At 39.4% G+C, this 16485-nt stretch overlaps 1 protein-coding gene across 1 annotated transcript in view; it reads right to left on the reverse strand.

Moving 5' to 3' along the window:
- LOC142761005 (gamma-aminobutyric acid receptor subunit rho-1) overlaps positions 1-13821 on the reverse strand; it is a 138461-nt gene extending 124640 nt beyond the window's left edge. The window contains exon 1 of the mRNA XM_075864180.1: positions 13365-13821. Within this exon, the coding sequence (XP_075720295.1) occupies positions 13365-13486 (122 nt within the window). The 5' untranslated portion in view covers positions 13487-13821. The remainder of the gene's footprint in view (positions 1-13364) is intronic.
- Between the last annotated feature and the right edge of the window lie 2664 nt (positions 13822-16485).

Raw genomic sequence — 16485 nt, forward strand, 5'->3', positions numbered from 1 at the left:
CATTTCCCGCTATATGCTGAGGGGTCAAAAGGATTAGTGAAGGGGAATAACATGGATAGGCTTCAAATCATTAACCTTTCTGAATATAATTTGAGTGCATCAGAGATTACACTATTAGAAAAGGGACTTTCCTTTGTCCCTACAGTTAAATTTGACTCATTTTCGTGGATAAAAGATCTCAATTTATTTGCTCGCAAACTTAAATGGATAAAATTTTTTAAACACCATAATAGAAAAAAATGCATGGAATTAGGCCTAGAGGAGTCTGATATGGAAGGTCTTTCGGCCCTTGAGGGGCTATTAGAGGAATCTGGACGCACTCCAGGTATAGGTCCCTTCACCAACCTTAAAATGAAGAGTAGGAAATTGCCACCTATAGGAGACTTTACCAATGTGGATTTATTTGTGGATATGGTGGGAGATGAGATCAAAAGTCTCAGTCAGGATAGCAGGGGAATGGATAATAATTTGTCTTGGTCTGAACGATTAGCTCTGACCACTTTAGAGAAAAAAGAGAATATTGTTCTCAAATCATCCGATAAAGGTGGGAACATTGTGGTCATGAGCAGGGATGGCTATAAGAAGATGTGTGAGGACATTTTATTTAACCATGACTGCTATACCATTTTAAAGGATAACCCCACGGCATTATTCAAGAAAGAGTTGCTGAGCATTTTGAGTGATGCAAAGAGCAGATCTTTGATTAGTGCAGGGGAATTTGGGTTTTTATACCCACAATTTCCTGTTATGGCGTGTTTCTATAGCCTGCCCAAAATCCACAAAGGTTATCCTCCTTTACGTGGCAGACCTATTGTTTCAGGCATAAATAATTTAACTCAAAATGTGAGCACGTATGTTGACCAAGTGTTGCGTCCCTTTGTTTTGAGTCTCACATCATATGTGCGTGACACAATGGATGTCCTGAAACAGATTGATGGCATTTCCCTGGAGAAAGATACAATTTTGGCGAGTCTGGATGTCGAGGCGTTGTATTCATCCATACCGCACAAATGTGGCTATAAAGCGGTCGAGTACTATTTGGGATCTAGAGGTACCCAGTTTGTAGCTCATAACCAGTTTGTCATGCAGTTATTACAGTTTGTTCTTGAAAGAAATATATTTATTTTTGAAGACAAAATTTTCCATCAGAAATGTGGTACTGCAATGGGGAGTCCTGCTGCTCCCACCTATGCAAATTTATTTCTTGGCTGGTGGGAGGAGACAATTGTCTTTGGGGACAAATTTGTCAATTGGACTTCATCTGTTGGATTATGGATTAGATATATTGATGACGTGTTGATCCTCTGGAACTCTACAGCGGATGAGTTCCATAATTTTGTAGCAGCCCTCAACAAGAATGATGTAGGACTTAAATTCACATGTGAGATCAGTGAGAAAGAATTGTCTTTTTTAGATTTGAAAATCACAAAAACATCAGATGGCACAATCCACACTAAGGTACATAGGAAAGAAACAGCAACAAATAGTTTCCTGCAATGGAATAGCTGTCATCCCCATTCCCTCAAAAGTGGCATACCAAAAGGCCAATTTATGAGAGTACGTAGGAATTGTAGTTCTATGGGTGATTTTGAGTTCCAGGCCAAGGAGCTCAAAACAAGATTGAAGGACAGAGGTTTCCCCGAGAGGGTTATCAGGAAGGCCTATGAGGGAGCAAGGGATGCTGATAGGCAATGTCTTCTGGTCCCTAAAAAACGGAAAGAAGAACAGGTCACAAGACTCATAGGTACCTATGATTCCAAACAAAATGATATTATGCAGATACTGAATAGGTATTGGCGTATTCTCAGTTCTGATACAGATCTGGTAGATCAAATCACACAGAGGCCGTCTGTCACCTATCGGAGAGGGAAAAATATAAGGGACAGAGTCATGCACAGCTGTTTTGACCCCATTTCACCTAGGGGCACGTGGCTGGACAGACAAATACCAGGCACCTTTAGGTGTGGTAGCTGTAAAGCCTGTGATTTCATTTTTAAAGGTAATAGCTTCACTAGCGTCACCACACAGAAACAATACACTATTCGGGATTATGTCAATTGCAAGACTGCGGGAGTGGTCTACCTAATCACATGTCCATGCCCCCTTAACTATGTGGGAAAAACAGCACGACAATTTCGTCGCCGTATTAGGGAGCATGTTGGAGACATTGTCCATGATAGGGACACCCCAATATCTAAGCATGTGCATGCCAAACACCAAGGCCAGGCAGCATGTTTAAAGTTTCAAGCTATTGAACTTGTTAGACCCCCCAAAAGAGGAGGTGATTGGGATAACCTGATTTTACGCAAAGAAGCACAATGGATCCACAGACTGGAATGCATACATCCAGCAGGTTTAAATGAGCAGACTAATTATACATGTTTTATTTAACACTCCGTATGGACGACCTATCTCCCTTGGGTTGCCCAGGGGGTGGGTGAGTTCATTTTTGCCCAACACATGTAGGTTTGAGATGGCCCTATTGGTCTGCCGTTTTTTAACGGCGATCGTCTCTCGGTCCCCCATGTCATGAGGGATCGTATTTCCTTCCACCCTACATGTGATTAATTACATTTTTAGTTGCTTTGTGAGGTAGCCTACTTGCGGTGTTTAACTGTCCCGCGAGATTTACTTACAATCCATTATCGTGTAGCGCTTACCTTCTCCTATTTTGGCAGTCTGGGCGAATTGTCCCTGACTTCTACTGCGCCTGCGCGTGCGGCTTGATGCGGCCGATGATGACCCCTGGTTGTCAGCTGACGGCGGGGGGTCACATGGGCAGGTGTCACTAATCGTGAGGGTGTGGGGATTGGTCAGTTCATGTTTGCCGCTAGAATACGAGGGGTGGAGTTTAGCGTTTATAGTAACGTAGCGCCTGCAATGAAGTATGCCGTTGACATCAATACGTGCATCTTTGCCGTGACGCACAGCAGAATATCTGCTGTTAAAGGATTCTATCGCTGGTGTGAAGGCCAGAGTTACCATTATACGGACCCCTGAGGATGAGTACCTGAAACGCGTAGGGTCGTTGTTCTGTTTATGGAATGTTTGCATTGGGGATAGTCATATCGTGTTACACCCAGCACTAGGAGACCCGATCTATTCGGACGCCTGTGCTTTATTTTGGGATTGTACTACTGATGTGCCCTGGATATATGCTGTTTCCAGACATAATATTGTTATAAACACCGAGTTAGATGTATCACAATGACTCAGTGTTTTTTGTTTAATACGTTTTTTAACAATCACGGTGGGGCTTATGTCACAGTGGTGTGTTACCCCTGTTTTTAACTAGTTACTAATTAAAAGGTATTTTTTACTTTATTGTTACTTCAGTGAACTATATAATTTACTCATATTGTGGGAGCACAATTAGATTTCTATCAAACTAGACAGTGAAATTACATTTAATCCATACAGTTAATAATTTCAGTTTATCTAGGTATGGCAGCCTTTGCACTTTCTGAATTAAACACAGATGGGTGGATGAGTGAGGCCAAAAGCGTCTTTTCAGAGTGTGAACTGACGTATACAGTTCAGGGTGCATCTCTCAAATCCACCTTTAAAAATCTTAATAGACTGCACAAAGATTATACTAGAAGTTGGTGGGAGATCCAGAGTCTGGAAAACTATTTAAAGAATAAGATAGTTCCCAGAGGTCTCAGGGTCCCCATTGTCCCAGCATTAAGATTAAAAACCGCTAATATTAAAGAAAGGTGGGAACAGGAGATTACAGGGAGCTCACTTAGGCTGATGCAGATCTTGGTAGAGGAAGAAAAAGTCCAGTTTGACTTTATTAGTGTTGAGCTTAAAAAAGAGATTGAGGCAGCCAAGTCCTTGGTAGATACCCCAGGTTTTGAAAAAAGGGCCAAAATCCTCCAACAAACTTTGGAAAGGTTTACTAATCATCTTAAGGAACGAAAACACTTCCAATTCCAGAGAGACCTACAGGAATTTAGGGAGAAAAAAGCGTATGATTTTGTCACTACACAACAACAGCAATATCAACAGACCAATAGGGGGCCGAGGGAATCTGACCCTTCCACATCAGAGAGTGAAACTACAGACTCTGAAAGAGTGGGCCCATTCTTTGGCGGTAGTGGTGGGAAACACAAATTTAGGGGAGGAGCAAGAAGTAGAAACAGAGGCCGTGGGAGAGCCTCTTCTAATAGTGGCAATAATTTTTTAGCCAACAATCCTCCCATTTCCCGCTATATGCTGAGGGGTCAAAAGGATTAGTGAAGGGGAATAACATGGATAGGCTTCAAATCATTAACCTTTCTGAATATAATTTGAGTGCATCAGAGATTACACTATTAGAAAAGGGACTTTCCTTTGTCCCTACAGTTAAATTTGACTCATTTTCGTGGATAAAAGATCTCAATTTATTTGCTCGCAAACTTAAATGGATAAAATTTTTTAAACACCATAATAGAAAAAAATGCATGGAATTAGGCCTAGAGGAGTCTGATATGGAAGGTCTTTCGGCCCTTGAGGGGCTATTAGAGGAATCTGGACGCACTCCAGGTATAGGTCCCTTCACCAACCTTAAAATGAAGAGTAGGAAATTGCCACCTATAGGAGACTTTACCAATGTGGATTTATTTGTGGATATGGTGGGAGATGAGATCAAAAGTCTCAGTCAGGATAGCAGGGGAATGGATAATAATTTGTCTTGGTCTGAACGATTAGCTCTGACCACTTTAGAGAAAAAAGAGAATATTGTTCTCAAATCATCCGATAAAGGTGGGAACATTGTGGTCATGAGCAGGGATGGCTATAAGAAGATGTGTGAGGACATTTTATTTAACCATGACTGCTATACCATTTTAAAGGATAACCCCACGGCATTATTCAAGAAAGAGTTGCTGAGCATTTTGAGTGATGCAAAGAGCAGATCTTTGATTAGTGCAGGGGAATTTGGGTTTTTATACCCACAATTTCCTGTTATGGCGTGTTTCTATAGCCTGCCCAAAATCCACAAAGGTTATCCTCCTTTACGTGGCAGACCTATTGTTTCAGGCATAAATAATTTAACTCAAAATGTGAGCACGTATGTTGACCAAGTGTTGCGTCCCTTTGTTTTGAGTCTCACATCATATGTGCGTGACACAATGGATGTCCTGAAACAGATTGATGGCATTTCCCTGGAGAAAGATACAATTTTGGCGAGTCTGGATGTCGAGGCGTTGTATTCATCCATACCGCACAAATGTGGCTATAAAGCGGTCGAGTACTATTTGGGATCTAGAGGTACCCAGTTTGTAGCTCATAACCAGTTTGTCATGCAGTTATTACAGTTTGTTCTTGAAAGAAATATATTTATTTTTGAAGACAAAATTTTCCATCAGAAATGTGGTACTGCAATGGGGAGTCCTGCTGCTCCCACCTATGCAAATTTATTTCTTGGCTGGTGGGAGGAGACAATTGTCTTTGGGGACAAATTTGTCAATTGGACTTCATCTGTTGGATTATGGATTAGATATATTGATGACGTGTTGATCCTCTGGAACTCTACAGCGGATGAGTTCCATAATTTTGTAGCAGCCCTCAACAAGAATGATGTAGGACTTAAATTCACATGTGAGATCAGTGAGAAAGAATTGTCTTTTTTAGATTTGAAAATCACAAAAACATCAGATGGCACAATCCACACTAAGGTACATAGGAAAGAAACAGCAACAAATAGTTTCCTGCAATGGAATAGCTGTCATCCCCATTCCCTCAAAAGTGGCATACCAAAAGGCCAATTTATGAGAGTACGTAGGAATTGTAGTTCTATGGGTGATTTTGAGTTCCAGGCCAAGGAGCTCAAAACAAGATTGAAGGACAGAGGTTTCCCCGAGAGGGTTATCAGGAAGGCCTATGAGGGAGCAAGGGATGCTGATAGGCAATGTCTTCTGGTCCCTAAAAAACGGAAAGAAGAACAGGTCACAAGACTCATAGGTACCTATGATTCCAAACAAAATGATATTATGCAGATACTGAATAGGTATTGGCGTATTCTCAGTTCTGATACAGATCTGGTAGATCAAATCACACAGAGGCCGTCTGTCACCTATCGGAGAGGGAAAAATATAAGGGACAGAGTCATGCACAGCTGTTTTGACCCCATTTCACCTAGGGGCACGTGGCTGGACAGACAAATACCAGGCACCTTTAGGTGTGGTAGCTGTAAAGCCTGTGATTTCATTTTTAAAGGTAATAGCTTCACTAGCGTCACCACACAGAAACAATACACTATTCGGGATTATGTCAATTGCAAGACTGCGGGAGTGGTCTACCTAATCACATGTCCATGCCCCCTTAACTATGTGGGAAAAACAGCACGACAATTTCGTCGCCGTATTAGGGAGCATGTTGGAGACATTGTCCATGATAGGGACACCCCAATATCTAAGCATGTGCATGCCAAACACCAAGGCCAGGCAGCATGTTTAAAGTTTCAAGCTATTGAACTTGTTAGACCCCCCAAAAGAGGAGGTGATTGGGATAACCTGATTTTACGCAAAGAAGCACAATGGATCCACAGACTGGAATGCATACATCCAGCAGGTTTAAATGAGCAGACTAATTATACATGTTTTATTTAACACTCCGTATGGACGACCTATCTCCCTTGGGTTGCCCAGGGGGTGGGTGAGTTCATTTTTGCCCAACACATGTAGGTTTGAGATGGCCCTATTGGTCTGCCGTTTTTTAACGGCGATCGTCTCTCGGTCCCCCATGTCATGAGGGATCGTATTTCCTTCCACCCTACATGTGATTAATTACATTTTTAGTTGCTTTGTGAGGTAGCCTACTTGCGGTGTTTAACTGTCCCGCGAGATTTACTTACAATCCATTATCGTGTAGCGCTTACCTTCTCCTATTTTGGCAGTCTGGGCGAATTGTCCCTGACTTCTACTGCGCCTGCGCGTGCGGCTTGATGCGGCCGATGATGACCCCTGGTTGTCAGCTGACGGCGGGGGGTCACATGGGCAGGTGTCACTAATCGTGAGGGTGTGGGGATTGGTCAGTTCATGTTTGCCGCTAGAATACGAGGGGTGGAGTTTAGCGTTTATAGTAACGTAGCGCCTGCAATGAAGTATGCCGTTGACATCAATACGTGCATCTTTGCCGTGACGCACAGCAGAATATCTGCTGTTAAAGGATTCTATCGCTGGTGTGAAGGCCAGAGTTACCATTATACGGACCCCTGAGGATGAGTACCTGAAACGCGTAGGGTCGTTGTTCTGTTTATGGAATGTTTGCATTGGGGATAGTCATATCGTGTTACACCCAGCACTAGGAGACCCGATCTATTCGGACGCCTGTGCTTTATTTTGGGATTGTACTACTGATGTGCCCTGGATATATGCTGTTTCCAGACATAATATTGTTATAAACACCGAGTTAGATGTATCACAATGACTCAGTGTTTTTTGTTTAATACGTTTTTTAACAATCACGGTGGGGCTTATGTCACAGTGGTGTGTTACCCCTGTTTTTAACTAGTTACTAATTAAAAGGTATTTTTTACTTTATTGTTACTTCAGTGAACTATATAATTTACTCATATTGTGGGAGCACAATTAGATTTCTATCAAACTAGACAGTGAAAGCCCACTGAACTAACCAATACATTTCCAATATTTAGATAACCTTTATTATTTTCTTCGATCTTTTTTAATTTAATCTTTTCCTAGTGTGCAATTGTTTTTAAATATATCTGTATGTACTTTTATAACATATCTGCTTGCTATATATGTATGAGTACAATTGAGACCGTGTGCGTCCTTTCCCCTTCTGTGTTGTCATTTATTCACTTCAACTTAAACTGGTTGAATAACACTACTAAAATGTTAGAAGTATGCTTTTTGCCTGGTTTACAAATTAAACCATTTCACCTTTATGCAGTTTTTGCTCACCTGTAGCTGGTTGTTAGTCATTCCCACACCAGCTTTTCCAACCAATTGCTGACATCTACGTAGCACTTTTAACAGCTGACAAATTTATACATAGGTAGGGCTGAAACACACGGTCTCAACTTCTTTTGCCATGACTAAGAACGCAGTGTGCGTTCGAAACGCGTAGGCTCGGGTACATTCCCTGCTTACTCCTGCCTTGAGACTGCGTCTCGCACCAAAGATTTTAAATATTTCCTTAATAAACATGGGAATTGCTCTTCCCTTTTAAATATCACCATTGGCGCTGGATCATCTTTCCTTTCTCCTGCAATACATACCGCGAGCCGTCGCGGGGATCCGAGCGACATCTCAGCAGACGCAGAACCGGTGAGCTGGAGGCTTTCTCCCTTTTCTAGTTAATCTCTGTTTATGTGGCTGCACATCGCTGCTATGTAAATCAATGGAGATGAGTGTATGATGCTGACTGGTCACTGATTGGTCAGTGTCATACATGTAAACACGCCCAGTTAAAAACACAATACACGCCCAGTTGGACATAACGAAAAAAGAAAACGCCCAGTTGTCCATTTCAAACCTCATTTGCATATACATATAAAATAGCTCATAACTTGGCCAAAAATGAAGGTTTTTTAAAAAAAAACACGTTACTGTTATCTACATTGCAGCGCCGATCACATGCAATAGGAGATAGGGATTTGAGAATCTGGTGACTGAGCCTCTTTAAGTTTACGTTTTAGGTTATGTCCACATCTGTTTTCCGTCGGAACGGAGCCCTGACTGACACAAACGGAAACCATATGTATTCGGTATTCATTCCGTCAAAATGACGGAACCCTTGCACAACTGACACAAACGGAAACCATTGGTACCGGATCCGTCACCATTGAAATCAATGGTGACGGAAACGGAAACCTATGGTTTTCGCTGGTGTCAGTCAGGGCTCCGTTCCGACGGAAAGCTCAGACGGAACATCGGAACAGAGTCCTGACGCAGATGTGAATGAAGCCTTAGCGGGACAGTTATCCTAGTTAAATGGCTGGAGAGATTTTACAGTAAATATAGCTATTCTGACTCATCTAGGGGGTGGTAGTAGGTGTCAAAACTTGGTGAAATTAAACTAAAAAGATATTGGATATTCAAGGAGCAACATAGGTCACTTCCTTGTAGCTTAACCAGAATCTTGTTGAATTCAACAAGTTGGAAGATACAAGATTCTGGTCAAGCAAGGGTATCACCAACGTAAAAAATGTATTTCTAGATTGTAAAATGAAAACATTTGAAGCTCTAAAAAGAAAATTTGGATTGTTGAATCACAAAATTGTTAGATATATATATTCAAGCAAAACATGCTTATAGCACATTGGTGAAAAATACATACTTTACATTAGCAAATTTTGACTTACTGATAATAATTCAAGGGGGAGGTAAAAGGAAGGGCATAGTTTCACACTTATACAAAACACTGTTTTGTGAGCAGATAGGGGTATATATATATATATATATATATATATATATATATATATTTACTTCCGGTTTTCGTCAGCCGGCTCAGTATGTGCTTGAGGGACATGGACGCCGTGAACAGTGAGCATTATTTAAATATTTAAATATATTAATTACTTACCATGGCCGTGATTGGTAAGTGGTCCTACATGGTTAATTTGCAACACAGCTTTTTGAATATTTGATTATCATATAATTATGTCTGTATTATGTCTTTTCTTCACATTTATTATTATTTTAATTGTTGAATATGTCACTTTACACTTCTGTATCAATGTTGGAATGTTTTGATACCCTAAACATGATTTTACACTTAGCTACATGCTTTATATTTTTTTAATTATTTAAATTACTCTAATGAGATTGATTGCTCTGTTTTTTGCACATGCTTTATAAACCTTGGATTGTGTATGCATCACCATGCTTGAAAATGGTCCTAATGTTGGACTGAAACGTCGCACTTTTTCTATGTTGGCTTGAATAAAAACCACAGTTTTTCATCTACTCTATCGGAGTGTGCAAGATTTATTTCTCTGGGATATCGATTTAGTCTTTGGATCTGAACTACTTGCTGGCACCCGTTTACATATCAATTTGACTGTGTTGGAGTGCTGCTGTCTTTTCTGCTGGTATATATATATATATATATATATATATATATTATACAAATACATATATATTATACAAATATATATATATATATATATATATATATATATATATAAAACAGAGGATTGGAGCAGCACTGTAGTTACGTGCCTAACTGGGCCACTGCTATACTTCAAATGAAGGAGTGACCTCTCCTTGTATATCGAACGTCAAAATGAAGTGAGAAAAAAGCAGCACTCAGAAAAAAATTGATTTATTTATCCAATATCCACTACGTTTCACCTTCTCTATGAAGGCATTTTCAAGCTTGAAAATGCTTCACTTTCTCTTCATTTTGATGTTATATATATATATATATATATATATATATATATATATATATATATATATATATATATATATATATATATATTATTTTTTGTGAGGGGGAGACAAAGAAGGGGGGAGTATTGGATGTTATTTTTGATATGTCTCTTTTGTTTTAATAAAGATTATTTATTTAAAGAAACAAAACACCTGCCTAATACAGTATTATGTAGATCCCCCTCTTGCCGGCAAAACAGCTCTGACCCATTGAGGCATAGACTACACAAGATCTCTGTAGGTGTTCTGTGGTATCTCGCACCAAGACGTTAGCAGCAGATAATTTAAGTCCTGTAAGTGTTCCTGCACACCCCACAGACGATCAATCATATTGAGATCTAAGAAATTTGAAGGCCAAGTCAACACTTTGCAGTCTTTGCAAAAATGGTTCAGAAAAGATTTGAGGAACAGTGTGGCAGAACACATTATCTTCTGAAAGAGGCCACTGCCATTAGGGCACAACATTGCCATGAAGGGGTATACCTGATCTGCAACAATGTTTAGAGTAGGTGGTACCTACCTAACATGTCAAATTAAGACCCACATGAATGCCAGGATCCAAGATTTACCAGCAGAACATTGGCCAATACGGGTGAGCGTATATGTGTGTGCATGTATGCATGCATGTACCAATCAGCCATAAAATTAAAACACTGAAGGGGAAGTGAATAACACTGATTATCTCTTAATGGCGGCGCCTGTCAAGAGGTGGGATATATTAGGCAGTAAGTGAACAGTCAGTTCTGTAAGCGTAACGATCTGAGCGACTTTGACAAGGGTGAAATTGGCAGCATTAATATGGCACCATTAATGAATAGGAATATTAATTAAACTGTGGTTATTAATTAATGACTGAATGTTGTCAATAATTGAGCAATATATGGGGTTAATAATCCAGCACTGTGTAGGTGTATTAGTTGAGCCATGTATGGCAGCATTATTTAAACAATATAAGGGTGTATTAATTGTGCGCTGTATTGGGGTATTAATTAAGCACTAAACGGCAGGATATAGTACTGTATTGGGGTACTAACTGTCTCTCTCCCTCCATCTGTGAGACTACATGCTGTGAGAGAGGAAAGGAAACAGAAGTGGAGAGACATCCTATTGGATTAGCATACTGAGCACAGCATTTCCATCACACCAGGAAGAGCCCACTCATCCAGTAGGCATGGAGAGAGAGGGATGTAAAAATAACCAACGGTTAGACATAGAATTTTCTGGTTGCATTACCTCTAATATACATCCACAGCCTAAAGAATAAGACCCTGTTCACACCATGTTTGGTGTGTATATTTGGCATATGCATCGGGAGATACTCCCGATGCATATGCTGAACGTATCCACAGAGGCCTATGGACCCTCTTGGCATCCGCTGGGCAGGTATATGCCAGAATATATATATTTTTTTACTGTATAGAAAAGCCTAGTCTGCTAAATTTTCCTATATAGTGAGTCAATGCAAAAAAACCTATACATAGCAGTATAGGTTTTTTTTAAAATGGAAGCCTTTGTCGTGCCTTTATGTGCGGCGCATACATCAATCGAAAAAGAAACAGAGCCTGAATGTAATTTTTTCTTATTTTAAAATGCTTTTTTATTTTCTCTTTTTCCTGAATTACATTACATAAACATCTATGTATCTCCTCTGTAGCTGACACTAAAAGCCAGTTTACTTTTGTTAGTATTAATATTAGTACCAAACAAGGCAATCATCAATGAGTCTATTACATAGCTCGCCATAGCATTCTGACATTCAGAATCATTCTTTGTACTTACGTGCAATAGTTCATGGTTCCTGACACGATCCCCTGGTTGTCACTGTCAACCTGACCTTACAAATAGTCCAGCATACCGTAGTAATATCGTGACAGTAATTGACCTTGTCTGCATATACTATAGATTCAGTTGCCAATTTATTAACATCTTGCCTAAGAAAAATAGGGGTCCTTCCTTTTTTGATAGTTCCTCTATCCAACAAATATTATACATTTTTCTTTTCACGGTACAGTCTGGTAAAATATTAATGGATCCTAGATCCATACGGTTTCTACATGGGTTACTACGACCTGAAGTAGGACTCTGCTCAATAAAATCATACATTATTAATCAGCTATATTAGCCATTATCAAATCCAATTCATATTCTATTTTGCTAAATTTGCTTCAGTATAACATCCTCAATACTAACAGCATAAACATGGAGTGCAACCCATGCGACCCCCCTAGTTTATCTAAAACGCCAAATCCCAGCATCCCATGACAGTCTTCGGTTTTCCTGGCATGCTGAGGCTAAAGAATCAAACTTTTCTGAATTTACAGCAACATTTGATGGAATAGGGTAATTTAATCTGACAGATAACTATATTTATTGCTTTTTGAGTAAAGTGTTATACTTTGAAGTGAACTTTCATTTGGCACTGTTAGCAACAATGAATCAAAGACTGTAAATGCCCCCGCACCCCCCTCCGTTCCATCTATGTCAGAGCTGGAGGCATTATGGGTAAGCTTCAAAGCAGTTATTATGTTTGAACAATTCAGCCATGCTTAGTTTAACCCATTAAAGCATATACATAATTTTTTTTATCTTCACATGAATATAAAGCTATTCCTCTGTAATGTAAAATGAAACACATTTGAATAAATTAATTATTCTATCAGTCCATTTTGATCTATATGAGTAGATAAAGATATGTACAATACCAGGGTATGATATCAGAGTATTAAAAAAAAAAAAGAGAAAAAAGAAAGAAAGATATTCTGCACTTCAAATCGTCAAATTCTTTCCATGTGATGCAGGAAATTAGGATTTCCATTGACAGAATTGGATAGACAATGTTTGTCAATGCAAAAAAATAAATAAGAATGGATCAATTAGGCTATGTTTTGGTATTTAGAATGCATGTGTATTATGGTTAACATATATATCAGTCATGCCTGGGTACGAGTTACTCTAAGAGGAAAGTGCATTGGTACTCACCTGCCTTTCTTATATTCCTCAGGTATGCTTCTTGTCTGTAGATGAATTCTGCTCTCAGCACACACACTCGATGACCAAAGAACAAATAGAGTGCAGATCCCAACAATTCTGGTAGCCAGCATGATACAGAACCTTCAAGACTATGGCCCAAATATAGTCCACAGAGGAAACACTAAGACAAAATTTTGTTTTTTCTTTAAGACATTGGTGGGTCATCTCATTATTAGAAGGATGTTTACCCATACAGAAAGGAAACGCCACTCAGTATTTAATCTGGATGCAGGGGAAAGCAATTTCCACTAAACCTATAAATCCGCCTACGTCAGATGGCTGGGATTTTCAGGCTGTGGTGAATTCATGTCTCTTTCAGAACTGCTTTTATGTTTGCAGCTTAGGGCAATGAAGAAAATTGTTAAAATGGAAGTTGTGGAGCAGAGATCATTTGTAGAAAGCTTCAACTGAGCAGTAGTCTGGTAATAACCTCCAGAAACCAGTCACTTATAATAAATGTCCCCAGAGATGCTTGTTTTAATATCCCTACATGCGGCATATCAATAGAAATGATTCCTGATTAAAGTGGTATGGATACAAAGAAACAAATCCTAGTCAAGCACTGTTTGAAGTCAGATTTTCTATTTTTAAGTCATACATTTGTCAAAAGGTTTTTGACAAATGTCATTATAACATTGTATAATATTGTGTGAATTTAACTTTTTTTGTTAAAGTGCAATTCTTTTTTCTACTTGTATAAAGAACTATGTATAGTCGCACATTATATCAGATTGAGCAATTTTTAATCAGAATATATTATTTGACATACCTGTTTAGACTTTACATGTGGTGCGACTCAAAGTTGCACCACAATTGTAGAGAGTTAAAGGGGTTCTCCAGGAAAAAAAAAAAATTTAAAAAGTGTCCCCCAGCCTTGGTTTGCCTTCCCTAATACCCCCCTATTAAACTTCTAACGAGTTTCTGTTTGATCACCATCGTCAGTGCTGCTGTTTCTGTTTGTTTACATCCCTTGCTGTCTGTTTACATCCTTTGCTTCTGGTCCTGCCTGTTTCCTGTCTTGTAACCCACCATACCCATGATCCCCTACTGCATCTGAGGAGGCAGCTTACATCCCCCCTTCCTCCAAAGCATCTCAGCTATTTGCATACTGCCACGCCCCTCTATGTTCACAGGATGTTGCAGATAGTAATTAGGCTAATAGATTTTAAAAAAAGGGGCATTAGCGATAGGAGGACAATAGAGGAGGAGGAGGGAGCGTGGAGCACAAGATAAAAGGTGGAGGGTGTGTGTTAGGGAAGAGACAAGACGGCCAGGCAGTGCGGGAACTATGAGTGTGAAGAGGGCTGAGGAGGCGTGGACGACGAGATAGAAGGAGGGGGCGTGTACTAAGATTGATGACGCTTCATGTCTTTGCTCAGCCAGCACTTCCTGCTGTGTAAAGGCACGGCGCGTCATCAACTACATCTACAGGCGGCGGTACCAGTGGAGGCGGAGCTTTGAAGAGCTCATGAAACATCTGCCCGGCCCACTGCCTGTAAATGTAGTTGATGACGCACCGTGCCTTCCTCAGCCGGAAGTGCTGGCTGAGCAAAGACACGGTACCTCACAGGAAAGGAAAAATTAACCCTTGGTGTGGTCACGTGACGACAGATCAGAACAGGAGAACGCAGGCACAGGTAAGTAGACACTATATTAGAAATGTTTTTAAATATGACTAATTAAGTTAAAATTAAAATTACATTTATTCCCGGACAACCCGTTTAATACATGAACTTCTGTTGCAGTTTTCCTACGGATTTCTGTGATTGTAGTCAATGGGGAAAATGCAGCAAACTACAACAAATCGAGCATCCTGTTTTACAAACCCTAAAAAAGTGCTGTTTTTGAATGCACCAAGTGAATGAAATTTCAACAAATCACATATGTAACATCAGGATGCAAATTTTTTTTCCACAGTAGAAATATTGCAGTGAAACATTAAGAGTGAATTTTGAAGAGGTTGTCCGCTATAGACAATATATTTTTGTTAGAAAAGTCTCCTGACAATAAGCTGCTTAACCCATTCAGGACACAGCCTGTTTTGGTCTTGAGGACGAAGTAAATTTTTTCAAATCTGAGATGTGTTCATTTATGTGGTAATAACTTTGGAATGCTTTTACCTATCCAAGCAATTCTGAGATTGTTTTCTCATGACATATTGTACTTTATGTTAGTGGAAAAATGTGGTCAATAAATTCAGTATTTATTTGTGAAAAACAGCAAAATTTTGTGAAAATGTGCAAAAATTTGCATTTTTCTAAATTTAAATGTATCTGCTTGTAAGACAGATAGTAATACCACACAAAATAGTTACTACTTAACATTTACCATATGTCTACTTTATGTTTGCATGATTTTTTTTAACGTCCTTTTATTTTTCTAGGACGTTACAAGACTTATAAGTTTAGAAGCAATTTTTTCACATTTTCAAAAAAATGTCTTTTTATGGATCAGTTCAGTTCTGAAGGGCCTCATATAGTAGAAACTACCCATAAATCAACACATTTTAAAAACGGTATCCCTCAAAGTATTCAAAACAGCATTTAGAAAGTTTCTTAACCCTTTAGGAATTTCATAGGAATTAAAGGAAAGTAGAGGTGAAATTTCCAATTTCATTTTATTTGCCGAAATTAATTTGTAATACATTGTTTTTGTACCACAGAAGGCTTTACACGAGAACTGCAACTCAATATTTGTTGCCCAGATTCTGCAGTTTTTAGAAATATCCCACATCTGGCCCTAGTGGGATAATGGACTGAAACACTGGCCTCAGAAGCAAAGGAGCGCCTAGTGAATTTTGGGGCCTCCTTATTAGATTTTATTTTAGGCACCATGTCAGGTTTGAAGTGCTTTTGTGACCCCTTTTTGGACACCACATCCCCCAAGGAATCTAGGGGTATAGTTAGCATTTTGACCTACTTATTGGAAGTAGTCAAAAAAAACATAGAAATGTTTATTTTTTACAAGCCACAAAGGAGAAAAAGCACCCAACACTTGTAATACAATTTCTCCCGATTACAGCAATACCCCATACGTGGTAATAAACTGTTGTTTGGATACACAGCAGGGC

Source organism: Rhinoderma darwinii, chromosome 4 (assembly GCF_050947455.1).
Source record: "Rhinoderma darwinii isolate aRhiDar2 chromosome 4, aRhiDar2.hap1, whole genome shotgun sequence".
Taxonomy (NCBI): domain Eukaryota; kingdom Metazoa; phylum Chordata; class Amphibia; order Anura; family Rhinodermatidae; genus Rhinoderma; species Rhinoderma darwinii.